At 45.4% G+C, this 14674-nt stretch overlaps 1 protein-coding gene across 1 annotated transcript; it reads left to right on the top strand.

Moving 5' to 3' along the window:
- Nucleotides 1-1172: 1172 nt before the first annotated feature.
- On the top strand, nt 1173-14623 carry man2b1 (mannosidase, alpha, class 2B, member 1). Its single transcript, XM_084465861.1, has 23 exons — nt 1173-1297; nt 1626-1728; nt 2320-2493; nt 4386-4579; nt 5220-5352; nt 5640-5785; nt 6291-6490; nt 6934-7054; nt 7334-7412; nt 7715-7824; nt 8897-9004; nt 9185-9301; nt 9530-9712; nt 9952-10049; nt 10246-10366; nt 10597-10715; nt 11608-11709; nt 11859-11946; nt 12189-12269; nt 12510-12734; nt 13031-13180; nt 13421-13523; nt 14027-14623. The coding sequence occupies exons 1-23, from the start codon at nt 1184-1186 to the stop codon at nt 14131-14133; spliced, it is 2976 nt and encodes a 991-aa protein (XP_084321987.1). The 5' UTR covers nt 1173-1183; the 3' UTR covers nt 14134-14623.
- Nucleotides 14624-14674: the final 51 nt, after the last annotated feature.

Here is a 14674-nt window from a genome sequence, read left to right as displayed (position 1 = left end):
AAAAAAAAAATGCTCCAAGGTCCAAAAAAAAAAAATGCGCGTAGGTAAAAAAAAAAAAAAACATTTGCGCGCAGGTAAAATTTTTTAAATAATATTTTAAATATATATTTTTTATTTAAAAAAAATTATATAATTTTTTTTTGATAATTTATATATATATATATATATATATATATATATATATAAATTATCTATATATATATTATAATTATTGTATTATTATAATATATATATATTTTTTAACTCCCCGGAGTTTTTTTTTATTTTAATTATTTTTTGGCGTCCTCCTTGGTCTGTTGTTCTGGGATACACTAGCTTTATTTGCACTCAGTGGCCCATCCTTGTCGGAGGCCTTCTGTACCTGTGAGGTAGAATGAAGGGGGGTCCGATTTTTCTGTCTCTCATTCACTCCCGTCTCTCACTCAAACATTAGTATTCATTTTTAGTGTTTCTCATGTCACAGAAACCACAGTGAATCCTGTGTTTCTGTGCCCCGCTGTGGTGTCGACAGCACAGAGCTCCGGTACCGTTACAGGACAGGTGGTACGGTGGTTTCTTTCAGCTTGTATTGTATTCCAATTTTAGCGAAAACACACATAACATTAGCTTGAAAGAAAAAAAACTGAGGATGCTTATCTTTGCGTGAAATTTGGGATGACTCGTCCGCCAATGACTTCAAGTTGGTGGTGTTTTAACCGGTGATTGTTGTGCCAAACTGTTTACAAAGGGACATTTGCTTGCGACGCAGCAAGCGCCTGCTAGTTGACCTGCCGGGCGGGACGATCAGTACTTCGCCACATAAAGAGCTTAGTTCTGATTGGATCGCTTCCCAAATCGTCCCGCTTCCCAAATCGTCCCGCTTCGTCTCGTTTTTATTCGTTAACGGAAGTGTCAAAAGATTTTGTCGTAGTTTTTGTCATCCTAAATTGATTATTATGATTGATTATTATTGATTATTATGACCACGAATCACAAAAGTGGCCAATTTTGTTTTAAAAAACGGCGAATTTCACCGAAAGGTGACTAGTTTGCATGCCTGTACTTATGCTGGTTTGAGTGGTATGCGGAAAGAACATTTTAAATACTGAAAAGTAATGCCTGCCACCGTGGATTGGCAGGTTTGTTGCCACGTGACCTTGCTCAACATAAACACATGTCACATGATCTCCGCCTGTATTTCAACATGGCGGTGCTGTCGTCTGTGCTGCTGCTGACTTATATCTCCTACTTTAACTCTGCAGTTTTAAGCTTCCCCCTCGATCAGCAGTCCCACGACACCTCCTCCTGCGGATACAAGGTAAGTGAAATAGCAATGCTTATCTATTTTTGGGTTTACAGTATTTGGAAAACGGCGGTGGCTACAGTTATATCGCTGCTATTGGAAAGTTCAACTTCCGTTTCACAGTGCTGACTTTTGTTATTGCTGTTTGTGAAGTGCTGACTGCAAACTCAGGAGCATGCACACAAAGATGATGGCAACAGAAGGGACAAAATCCGCTTGCTTTCGCACTAAAATGTGCTTTTACAGCAGTTATCAGCAGTCGGTACACTGCAACTATTGTATATATACTCATCTCTCACTGTGTGTGTATTTGTGTGCGTGTGTATGTGTGTTTGTGTGGTAGTCATGCCACGCGACAGTGCCCAACATGCTCAATGTCCACCTGGTGCCACACACCCACGATGACGTGGGCTGGCTGAAGACTGTTGACCAGTACTTCTATGGAGGTCAGTCTCCCTGATCAGGCTGTTTTTGTTCTGGTCACGGGATATCACACTTCCTTTTCAGAGAGCAGAAAACGATCTCTTTCAACTATTTTTTCTCACCCCCTGCCACTTCCTTTACTGTGATATTATCTCCTACTTGACAACTTGCTGTGTTCACAAAACCACACTCTAATAACCACATATTCACATTTGAGACGTTTTTGACTTGGTGATAGATAGAGCTGACAAACAGCTTTCATACTCTAATGTTTAGCAGCCGTTAGTTTTTCATGCATAGAAACAATATCTCTCTTGAGTGTCCATTCACATGTTAACATGTGTATAATAGAGCTACGTTGTAAATTGCACTTTTAAAAAGTGCAATTTACAACTTCAATGCTTTACTTGGACCTTTAAAGTTGTAACACGTGGAAATCACAAGCTTTAACTGCAAACACTCCCAAGCTGACCTGTAGATTAATATCCCTTACGTCACGTGAAGGACTCATAAATTAACTTGTGAACGTTTACTTCTTTTAATCTGTGTTACCTCTGATGACTGTAAACAAATATCTGCTCTTCAACTTTGTGTGTGTGTGTGTGTGTGCACAGGGCGTAATGACATCCAGCATGCGGGGGTCCAGTACATCCTGGACTCTGTGGTGGAGCAGCTGCTGCAGAACCCTGAGCGCCGCTTCATCTACGTGGAGACGGCCTTCTTCTACCGCTGGTGGAAGAACCAGCCGCCCAGCATGCAGAAGACAGTCAGACAGCTGGTCGACCAAGGTCTGCTCACACCATCGTCAGTCAGGCATTCACTCTGTCACATTCACTCTGTCACTCAACAGTCTAACAGCTTTACAGTGTTGACTGACATTCACCCATTCATGCACACATTCACACACCAATGGCGGAGTCAACCACGCAGGGCGACAGCCAGCTGGTCAGGAGCAATTAGGGTGAGGCTTCTTACTCAGGGACACCACGACACTCAGCTAGGAGGAGCCGGGGATCGAACCAGTAACCTTGTGGTTACCAGCCAACCCGCTCTACCTCCTGAGCTAATGTCGCTCTCAGATGCCAATAACGATCAAAATAGTTTTAAATTAAAAATGTTAATCTAAAAAAGTTCTTGTCTTAGACTTCAATATAACAAAAGCATTTTTAACATTGTTATTAACATTCTCAAAAAAAAATGTTAAAAAATTCACTGTGGGCTTTTGGATTAGTCTCTCTCTCTCATACTCATACTCTTATGCACACATGTATGGTGGTTTGATATGATAAGATAGCAGCATTTTGATGAGAGAAAATGTCGAGGGGAACAAAGTGTGTGGAGATTGTGCAATACAATAAGCCAATATACACCATGCACACAGAAACTGAAAGCTCAATACTTTTAGCTCTCAAAGTCCAAAACGGTAAAATCCATTGGTCCATTGAAGTGCCGTCTAGTTGCGTAGTATAGCTTTGCATGCAGTATATTTCTCAGACTTTCATGAAAAGCTGTGGTCAGCCATATTGGTATTTTGATGGTATTTTGACACCATAGAATAAGCAACAAGTGTAAGCACAACCGGTTATTTAAGGTCGATCTGATCACATGGATCGTGTTCCACGTCCTCAACCACTGGTACAACCACACTCTGCAACGACAAGATACGTCGTGCTCTATTAGTCCCATGGGAAATACAGGTTTCACAACAGGACAGCAGTAGAATTAAAAAGAGATTAAATCATTTCTGAAGCAAAAAAAAAAAAAATAATACATTATATTTACGTGAAATGTATCTATTCAATTAAATTGCAATTTATTTGTATCGCCCTTAATCACAGGTACAGTCTCATTCAAAGGATCTACTGTATATTCTCAATAAGAGTAGTAGACATAAGCCGCAAAAATAAATGTAAATATTTATTTTCATAAAAAGTTGAAGATTAAATTATTGGAGGTATATACTACATTAATAAAACATATGGAATCAACCGTTATACATAAGTGTCTAAAGTGTCCAGTATATTTAAGATTTTTCATTGAATTAATAGCAAGCACTGCAAGCGCAATGAAACGCTCTCCTTGAGTTTAACAGTGCCCTGAAGCCGTTTGCTCCATTTAATTGAGTCCTGCTACAGTGTACGCTGCGGCTGTTAAAAAAGTGCTAAACTTTACAAGTTCCTTCCCAAGGTAGCTCGTTACTGTACTGGAGCATGTGATATCACAGCCCCTCTGACCAATCACCTCGCTTTATGGCTTGGCAGCTGCTCAGGTGGTGATGAAGGGTTCCTTATTGGATCCCGGTTGTCCTTGAGCAATTGCACCAGACCCTGTGGTGAATGAGTGAATGCAAGGGTGTACGAATAAGTGAATTAATGTACTTGCGAGTGCGGGAATGTCAGACTTGAAATCCGTTTCTCTCTCCCCAACGCTCTGTGTCTCTCTCTCCTTCATCCACTCACTCTCTTTCAGGAGTCTCTCCATCAGTTAAATCACAAATCAAAAGAGCTTTATAGGCACGTAAAACGAACATCAACGTTCTGAAATAAAGGAAATAGAAACCATGTCGACTTGGAAAATAAGAAAATGTAATATGAAATGAATTGGAATATAAAATACTATACAGATATGAAAACTGTACCTCTCTCTCCCTGTGTCCCTTTACCCCCGCCCAACCTCCCAGGCCGGCTGGAGTTTGTGAACGGCGGCTGGTGTATGAGCGACGAGGCCACCACCCACTACAGCGCCGTCATCGACCAGATGACCCTCGGCCTGCGCTTCCTCAACGACACCTTCGGGCCGTGTGGACGCCCGCGCGTGGCCTGGCACATCGACCCCTTTGGACACGCCCGCGAGCACGCCTCCATGTTCGCTCAGGTGGGCGGGGCGGCCTGGGGGGATCCGCCGCCACAGTGACAGTTGACGCCCTGGGATTTAAGGATTGATTAATCAAATACAAAGTTCTGATCTGCCAAATTCATAGGATAAGGCAGACATCTTCTGTCGACTAATAATAATAACTTATAAACTTATATTCAATTTTTCAAAGTACCCAAGGTCGCTTAACAAGAGTGGGAATGGGGGATGGGGTGGAGGAAGGGCTAAGGAGGTTAGGTCAAGGTATGGGTTAGGTCGAGGTATGTTCTGAGGTGCTTTTTTTTTATAGTAGGTTCAAACACAACTAGAGACTAGAGTAATAATAGACTATAGAATAATTACAAATATCAAATAGAATATAAACTTGGGTAAATCAGACGTGTGCTGATGTGCATTGTCAGATCTGCATCATTCAACCATCCTGGAGCAGGATGCCCTGGCCCTTACCTGTTCTCTCTCTCTGTGTGTGTGTGTGTGTGTGTGTGTGTGTGTGTGTGTGTGTGTGTGTGTGTGTGTGTGTGTGTGTGTGTGTGTGTGTGTGTGTGTGTGTGTGTGTGTGTGTGTGTGTGTGTGTGTGCACGCGTGTAGTATTGTGTTTTGGTAGTTGGATGATTCCCTGCTCCTGTGTGTTTGGTTCCAGATGGGCTACGACGGCTTCTTCTTCGGTCGGCTGGACTACCAGGACCGGAACAACCGGATCAGGACCCTGGACCAGGAGCTGCTGTGGAGGGCCTCTGAGAGCCTTGAGCCTCCTTATGCAGACCTCTTCACTGGTACACAAACACAACACACACTCTGTGCCATCTCTGTGCCAGCTGCCACTACTACTATCAGCTCCATTTAGCAGACCTCTCCTCTTCCTGGCATTACTTATAAGATTGAATTGCTCCTTCATGGCTTGGATATAAAGTTCTCTGTAACTCGATTTGACAGAAGTATTAACAAGCTTATTGCATAATGGGCAACTAGTTTGTACTTTTCGAGTAAATTCTTGTAGGGAATTCAGTCGACGGGCCAGATGTGTGTGAACCGGCTTTCCCTGGGTCTTGGGTGTCTCCAGGTATCTTACCCAACGGCTACAACCCACCGGAGGGCTTCTGCTGGGACCAGTCGTGTGACGATGCACCCATCATGGACGACCCAGACCTGGAGGACTACAACGTAGACGACGTCGTTCAGCGCTTCATGGCGGCGGCCGACAGTCAGGTCAGGCAGACTCACTCACTCACTCACTCACTCACTCACTCACTCACTCACTCAGCCCACAGTGGGCTGTTGGCTCTCTCACTAAAACCTATGTGTACTATTTTGTGATTTTGTGACTCATTCATATAAGGAGAAGGGGGGGTGGTTGTTATGGCATAGGTCACAACTAAAATCAGGGAAGATGCATACATGTATGAATCATATGAAAATATATCTGAAACTTAGAAAACGGATATGTTCAATGATATGAAACTAAAACAGTTGATCCAGTATCCTGTTGGCCTCTTCCTGCCCGTGTTGTGCCCAAATGTGTCTAATCTAAAGAGCTCACCTGACCGGGGACCGACCCCACTCCCTGTTAGCCGTACCCGTGTCCACTGGGTGGTACAATGTCGAATACATCGCCCAAAAATTTTAAATCTGCTCTATGGAGCAGGTTAGGGCCTCGTGCTCTTGGTAGTCTACGGGTAAAGCTGCTGACGTCTATAACCCCTCCCCCCGCCAGGCCAGGGCGTACAAGACCAAGCACATCATCATGACCATGGGCTCGGACTTCCAGTACGAGAACGCCAACCTGTGGTACAAGAACCTGGACAAGCTGATCCGCTACGTCAACGCCCGGCAGGCCAACGGCAGCCGGATCAACGTGCTCTACTCCACCCCCTCCTGCTACCTGCAGGAGCTGCACCGCGCCAACCTCACCTGGTAGGATGAACACGCCCCCTAACCCGACCCTAGCCCCACCCGCTAACCCGACCTTAGCCCCGCCCCCTCACCTGGTAGTAAACACGCCCCCCTTACCTGACCCTAGCCCCAGCCACTCACCTGGTAGTAAACACGCCCCCTTACCCGACCCTAGCCCCGCCCCATCAGCTGGTCGGATAAACACGCCCCCTAACCCGACCCTAGCCCCGCCCTCTCACCTGGTCAGATAAACACCCCTCCTTCGCCCAGGATTCTGAACAGGGTCTGTGAATATTTGTGTTAAAAAGTAGGAAACATTTGTAGATGTACAACAAATGTGTGTGTTGGTGTATGAATATCAATAAGATGTGCTTGTAGAAATGAACCAAAAGGTATACCATTCAACACACATCGCTTTACCAACACGCACGTCTCCTCCATCATCCTGTATCCCCCCCCACCAGGGCGCTGAAGACGGACGACTTCTTCCCGTACGCGGACAACGCTCACAACTTCTGGACGGGCTACTTCACCAGCCGCCCCGCCCTCAAGCGCTACGAGAGGGTCAGCAACGGCCGTCTGCAGGTACCCCCCCTCTCATTCTGGTCTGATTAACATGCTCCAATGATTACCTTCTTAAAGGGGCGGTGAACCGTAGTATCTTATTATCAAGGCTTTCCTTCCCTCCCTTCCCTCCCCTACATTCATTGGCATGAACTTTTGATGTGTGTGTGTGGTAGTAAGATCAAAATGTAATTATGCTGTTACAGCAGTTGTCAGCACTTAGTACACTGCAGACGTGTAGATATACCCATCTGTGTGTCTGTGTGTCTGTGTCTGTGTGTGTGTGTGTGTGTGTGTTAGGCTTGTAACCAGCTGGAGGTGCTTGGGGGGCCGTCATCCAGGAAGGGGCCCTTCGGGGCTGGAGACAGTGAAACCCTGAGTAGGATCCACAATTCCAAATCCTCATCTCTTCCCGCCCTCTTTTCCTCCATCTCTCTCTTTCTCTCTGTCCCTCTCCCTCTTATTTCCCTCTCTTTCTCCCTCCATCTCTCCCTCCTGGGAATGCTGTGTTCTGCAGCCAGGGGACGCTAATCCGTTGGACCCTCTCCAGGTTTCTGAAGGAAATATGTTTTAAAAAGAATGATGCAAATGGATTATTATCCTTTACTGGTATTTCCCAAAGTGAGTCCATCAGTGATTAAATAATAAAGCAATGTTCTTATCGTTGGTTGTGATTGGCAGGAGAGGCGATGGCAGTGGCCCAGCATCACGATGCCGTGTCTGGGACAGAGAAGCAGCACGTTGCCAACGACTACGCCAGGAGGCTCGCCAATGGCTGGCAGCACTGTCAGGTACTGTCGTCCCACCTCCAGCACAGGAACACTGGGTTTGTGTGTATGTGTGACTATAGATTGGTATATAAAATGCATATTTATCATCATTTGTCTTTGTTCAAGTTTTGAAGTTTAAAAGACAGTATTAAACTGTAAACTTTAGTGAAACTACATTTACATTACATTTAGGGCATTAAGCAGACACTTTTATCCAAAGCGACTTACAATAAGTACATTTGTCATAAGAAGTGAAACAATAGATCACCGTCGGTACAGTAAAGATGTTCATACAACCAAGTGCAAGTACTAACAATCGCCAGGCTAACCCCATTCCCCGTATACAGCAGTGATAGCTAGCTACTGCAGATGCTACACAATTAAGTACATGCTACACAAGATGCATGCACAACACAATTAAGTACATGCTACACAATTAAGTACAATGAATGAATACAACCTGCATTAAGTGCGTTCAATTAAGTGCCAGGACGTACAACAAACAATAGTGCAACAGACAAATAAGGGACTGAATGGCTATGTAGAGTCTAGGTGAACTCTGTGGGTTTTGAGTCATTTGCGGAACTCTGACTCTGAAACTACTTTTTCCATTTCGGCCAAGCAGTGATAAATCACAAATTTGGACAAGAAAGACTAAAAGTGAATCCTATGTATGTCGGTTTAGTATCACTCCCTGCATATATTTAAAATGTATCGTTTCACAACTGCTACTTTGCGCTTCCTGTTCAGCTGATTTCACTTTTATTTTATTTTCACTTATTTCACTTAAAATCATAAAACATTCCTTTGAAAGATAGTATGTGATAATGATGTAAAACGTACAGCTAAATCCTTGATCGTGTGAACATCCATAGGAGTGACGGTTACTGCTGAGTGATGAATAAACCAAGAAGGCTTAACGTATGCTAATGTAACAACAACCGTAACACAAAAAACCTCCATCTCTCAGTGGAAGGTTGTCTCATTATCATAATTCAGAATGTTCAGTACGCTGTACAACAATGTACAGATCCATAAGTCGAGTGACGGGTGTTTAGTGCCGTGTGGCTGACGGCTGGTGTCTCTCTGTCAGGCGGTGGTCAGTAACTCTCTGGCTGCACTCAGCGGTTCGTCTGCGGGGCGTATTTACTGTGACAACCTCAACGTCAGTGCTTGTCCTCTTACCGAGGCCAGCAAGAAGGTGAGACACACACACACAGGCGCACGCATGCACGCACAAGCAGAAACAAGGACACAAACCAATACATAAGGAGATGCACATCTGAGGTGGGACATTCGATTCTTTACGTCTTATTCTATTGTAGTTTTGTGATCTCGGTCTCTGTGTCTGTCTCTCTCTCTCTCTCTCTCTCTCTCTCAGTTCTCTGTAAATGTCTACAACTCCCTCGCACGCCCCGTGGTGTGGCCGGTCAGACTTCCAGTCAACGCCTCGGCGTACACCGTGTTGGATGCCAGCGGTACGCCGGTAGACTGCCAGGTCAGTGTGTGTGTGCGTCTCAGACGGCAGCTTGTTAATTATCGGCCAACATATGCTCGCTATCGCTATCTACAGATGGCACTGAAAATAGCAAAGGATAAAAAGCTTTGTGCAATTTAGTTAAAAAAGAAAGAAGAAAAAAAATAATCAAACCTATAGAAGAAAATCATAGTTTAGGTCAGCCAAGAAATTATCTTCAATGCACACCTAATGTTGAAAATCTTGCAGGTGGTCCCCATTTCCAAAGCCACCCAGCAGCTGAGGAAAGATCGGGGGTATGCTGTCAACGAGCTGGTGTTCCAGGCCCAGGCCCCTCCGCTGGGCTACAGCACCTACTCTGTGTCCGTGCTTCAGAACGGGCCTCCTCCGGCCGCTGCGAAGCCTGGGCCTCCAGCAGCCATCCAAAACAAGGTCAGCCTGTCTCCTCATCTTCAAACTTTTCATCTTCAAAAAAACTAAATCTATAAACTGAAACTGGACAGAAGAATATTTTTTTAAATCAAATGTGTGTGTGTGTGTGTGTGTGTGTGTGTGTGTGTGTGTGTGTGTGTGTGTGTGTGTGTGTGTGTGTGTGTGTGTGTGTGTGTGTGTGTGTGTGTGTGTGTGTGTGTGTGTGTGTGTGTGTGTGTGTGTGTGTGTGTGTGTGTCAGTTTGTGCGAGCAACCTTTGACCCTGCCACAGGCCTACTGGACAGCCTCACCAACCTGGAGACCCAGCAGACTATAAAACTGACTCAGAACTTCTACTGGTCAGTACCTCTCTGCTGAATATATTTCTAATATACAAGTGCATGTATAATAGTATACCAGCTAACTGTCTGTTTAAAGATCAACAATCACAAAACGCGGGTTCTTTATTAGGTTAAGTGTCCCGAGTGAAGTAAAGTGGCACTGCAATAAGTGTGTGTGTCTCTCGCTCTTTCTCTCTCTCTCTTCCCCCCCCAGGTACAACGCCAGTGATGGTAAAAGCTCCATCAGTGACCAGCCCTCTGGCGCCTACATCTTCAGACCAAACTCCTCCTCGCCCTTCATGATAAGCAGCACCGCCCAGACTGAGAGCATCCAGGTGGAGCTCCATGACACCCCTACACCCAAGCTGTCCTTCTCCAGACCTCCACCTCCTAAACTTGCATCACTCTATCCCATTGACTTCCATTCAGACACATTAAACATCTACAATGAAAAATAAGTGAAATATATAGTACCTTAATCTCTGCATCTCTCAATCTTTCTCCCCCCCCCCCATCTCTTTCTCTCTCTCCCCCTCCCTCCCTCGCCCCCTCTCTCCCTCCCCAGACGCCGGAGCTTCAGGAGGTGAGGCAGCAGTTCGGACCATGGGTATCCCAGGTGATCCGTCTCCATAGCAACAGCAATGCCCTGGAACTGGAATGGACAGTTGGACCCGTGCCCATAGCGTGAGTCACTGCTGGCGGTGGGCGGGGCTAATGACCTTTTCAATCTAGGGAGCAATCTCCCCTTACGTACAAAGTAAAGACTTAGACGATCAAATTGTAAATGGTATCAATTGTGAGCGCATTGCGCTTCTAGACGGGAGGGGGGCAGTTAGTTAACATACCTGGATGATGGGTCATCTAGGTAAGGTGTGCTTGGTAATGGTAGTGAAGTGAAGGAAGTTAGTTCCTTTAGTTGGATGTTGGAGAAAAAAAACATTCAACACTTTGGATAGATGTTTGGAATGATGGTGAAAATAGCCTCCATCCCTTGTCACATTGCTCATATGACATAACCACAGTCTCTGCAGAGAACACTCTGGTTGAAGGCATAGCCGTTACAGGAGTTTCACTTTTATCAGAAGTATAAACACTCACACATACGCGCACGAACACATGAGCGCGCACACACACAAACACACCTACTGTTATGTAAGCATGGGTGTCTTGTGAAGGGGGTCAGGTGTGTAGAGACAAAACACTCCCACACGCTGCTGTTGTTTCTAAAGAATTCATCTAGTCTCACACCAGAACTTTTGCTTCAGGTGGATGGATCTATAGATGGACAGATATATAAAAGGATACAAAGTACATGTTTTTAACTTTCTTTCATTTTAGTTATCCATGGCGACCCGATGTGCACCTGCACACACACACACACACACACACACACACACACACACACACACACACACACACACACACACACACACACACACACACACACACACACACACACACACACACACACACACACACACACACACACACACACACACACAATATTTTGATTCTCTGATTCTGATGATGATCAATGACTGTTACTAACGGATCAACAACCCCCATGGCGCCCCAGGGACGGCCTGGGGAAGGAGGTGATCACCCGACTGGACAGCAGCATCGCCTCCTCCGGGCTCTTCTACACCGACTCCAACGGCCGAGAGGTCCTCCAGAGGAAGTGAGTGGTCGTCCGCCAAGGTGCCTGAGTCGCCACGTTACCGCGCACGGCCGCTCACCACCGCTTAGCATGTATTCGTTCAGCAGAAGCCTTTCTTGAACTGTTTCGTCATTGGGCGAAACGCTTGAGGTAACGTCCTGCTCACACAGGAAGGACTTCCGGCCCACGTGGGACCTGAGGCAGACGGAGCCGGTGGCGGGAAACTACTACCCCATCAACTCCAGGGCCTACATCAAGGTGCCCCCCCAAGAAACACACACCGATGCTGTAAAACACGTGTTTAACATTTGTTAAACAGTGCTCGAAAGTTCAATAATTAAGTGAGTGTTTCTGTGGTAGCAGCGTTCTTCAACCTGTGTGTGTGTGTGTGTGTGTGTGTGTGTGTGTGTGTGTGTGTGTGTGTGTGTGTGTGTGTGTGTGTGTGTGTGTGTGTGTGTGTGTGTGTGTGTGTGTGTGTGTGTGTGTGTGCGCGCGCGCAGGATGATAAAGACCAGCTGACTGTAGTGACAGACCGATCTCAGGGTGGGAGCAGCATCCACGATGGAGCTCTGGAGATCATGGTGATAACTAACACACACAGACAGACAGACAGACACACCCCTACCTACCTTTCTGACTTTGTGTCCAGGTGTGTTTGTGTTTGCAAACAAAGATGGACACACATGCAAATGTGTGTCCGGCACAAAAAAAAAATACAGACCAATTAAAGGAGCATAACCGTGCCAATACAGACACCCCTTTTTGTGTCGTGTGCATTCCAAACTATTTACACACACTAACCGCCTCCCCCCCTGCCCCAGCTCCACCGGCGGCTGCTCTACGACGACGTGCGCGGCGTGGGCGAGCCCCTCAACGAGACGTCCGGGCTGTTCCCGCTGGGCCTGGTGGTCCGGGGCCGCCTCCTCCTCTCCCTGACGCCGCCGGCCCTCGCGGCCGACGCCCACCGGCCCCTGGCCCAGGAGAACGTGCTGCAGCCCCTGCTGTCCTTCACCGTGGGGGGACCCCCGCCTGGAGCTCTGCTGGAGGTGTGTGTGTGTGTGTGTGTGTGTGTGTGTGTGTGTGTGTGTGTGTGTGTGTGTGCGTGTGCGTGCCCATCTGTCCTTGTTGGGGGGGGGGGGTTCTCTGGGCTCTAAGGCTCTTTTTGTAGTTAAATAGATATCTGTGCTTTAGTTAAATCTTGTTGGTCGTTCCAGTTCAATATCTCCTGTGTGTAGTTGACAATGGATTTTAAAAAATGTACATTTAAATACTAGTTAGATTACATAAAATGTTAGGACTGTGCATAAAACCATTGAAAGTGTTTCTAAATGCTGTGATGTAGTTCTCAGGTCTCCAGGCTGCACTGCCCCCTGCAGTCCACCTATTGACACTGAGCCAGTGGGAGCAGGACTCCCTGCTGGTCAGACTGGAGCACCAGTTCCAGACCAAGGAGAGCAAGGAGCACTCAGTACCCGTTACCGTTAACCTGCAGGTATACACACACACACACACACATCTGTACCTGGGAACCTCTAGGCACACACACTGACACTCGCTTTCCCTGTCAGTCTATTATTATTTTATTTATGGTTTATTTGATAGGGTCAGATTCAGTCTACATAGACCAACTGATAACAGCTATCCAATGCAAGTATCATAGTGCTTATAGCGGATGCTAATATGCAACACCCGCCCCTAGTATTAATCTCTATCAATGTCTTTCGCACTTTAGAAATTATTCTCTACGCTGAAAGTGGTGGGTGTGTCTGAGCTTAACCTGTCAGCCAATCAGTGGATAGATGAGATGAAACGTCTGGACTGGAGGCCAAAGATGGGTATGTAACACACTGTGAATATTACATAAACATTAAATAACTCTGGCTGACTTTTGTATTTGTTATAAAGCAGGCGCTAGTGTTTGTTTCCCTATGCTGCTGGAAGACGTTATCCATGTTTACTGTAATAATGAATGGAAAATATAAATGTCCTGGCATTTATTTAGTTAATGTAACAAAATGTACAGAATCATAACCCCAACCAAAAGTGTACCGAACCGTTTTACCTAGAAACAACTAACGTAGAATGCAATGCAAATGCATTCTACGTTAGTTGCATTGCAGCTTCATATCCCTTATTTTTTTAGCTGGAATGTTTGTTAATTCTCAAATGAGACATTAGAAAACTAGCTTCATATTTCGACTCCTGGAAGCTTCTCGTCAAGTTACCATAAAATAACAAATCTATCATAGTATAATCGTAGTAAGACATGTCTGTACTAATGTCAGTATAACAACATTCTATATCAATGTTATGAACTGTTTGTGTTGTTGGATCACAGCCCCGAAGCCCCTGCGGAAGCCCCCGGGAGACCCCTCTGTGTGGGAGGTGATCCTGACCCCCATGCAGATCCGGACCTTCATCCTCAGAGTCGCGCTGCGCCGATAGCCAACGCCCAACGAGGACGGGTGACCTCACCACTGCCTTCAGATAAACATTGAGTCAATTTCACCTGATGATTTGAGGATGATTTGACAGCCCATCACCATGTGTAGGACCCATGATGAGATCCCTAACCCTTTTGTTTTTTTTAAATGAAAACACCTCACTTTATCAGAAGATATGAAGAGGGAGATCAAATTTGATTATGTTCCTGTTGCACTGAAATCTGAACACTTGACTGTTACGTATCTCTTGTTCTCGCTAACCAAAAAGGAACTTAAACTTGGAATTAAAATTCAAATCATATGTCCTGTTGATTTATTTAATTGTATCAGTATGTTGTCCGTAGAAGTGTTGAGAAACACACTCAAACACCCCTTATCAGTATTTGAATGCCAGCACAGTGGGACCAAATGCTCTGTCATCCATCACATGTGCCTAATGTATATATCTTTAAGATTTTCAATCAACAAACCATAATAAAAGACTGAATATATATATCTTGTTTTTCCTGTTTCAATGCCCCGTTTCTGATAGGGTTAATTAT

Source organism: Micromesistius poutassou, assembly GCF_964030765.1.
Source record: "Micromesistius poutassou genome assembly, chromosome: 3".
In the NCBI taxonomy this organism is placed as follows: Eukaryota; Metazoa; Chordata; class Actinopteri; order Gadiformes; family Gadidae; genus Micromesistius; species Micromesistius poutassou.
This window is presented reverse-complemented; position numbering and strand designations above follow the sequence as displayed.

What these genes read in the sequence shown, in the direction of transcription:
- man2b1 (XM_084465861.1), top strand. Translation starts at nt 1,184, where the DNA reads ATGGCGGTGCTGTCGTCTGTGCTGCTGCTGACTTATATCTCCTACTTT. An exon ending in CAGACAGCTGGTCGACCAAG is followed by an intron (nt 2,494 to 4,385) that starts GTCTGCTCACAC and finishes CCAACCTCCCAG; the next exon opens with GCCGGCTGGAGTTTGTGAAC. An exon ending in ACTCCAGGGCCTACATCAAG is followed by an intron (nt 11,947 to 12,188) that starts GTGCCCCCCCAA and finishes GCGCGCGCGCAG; the next exon opens with GATGATAAAGACCAGCTGAC.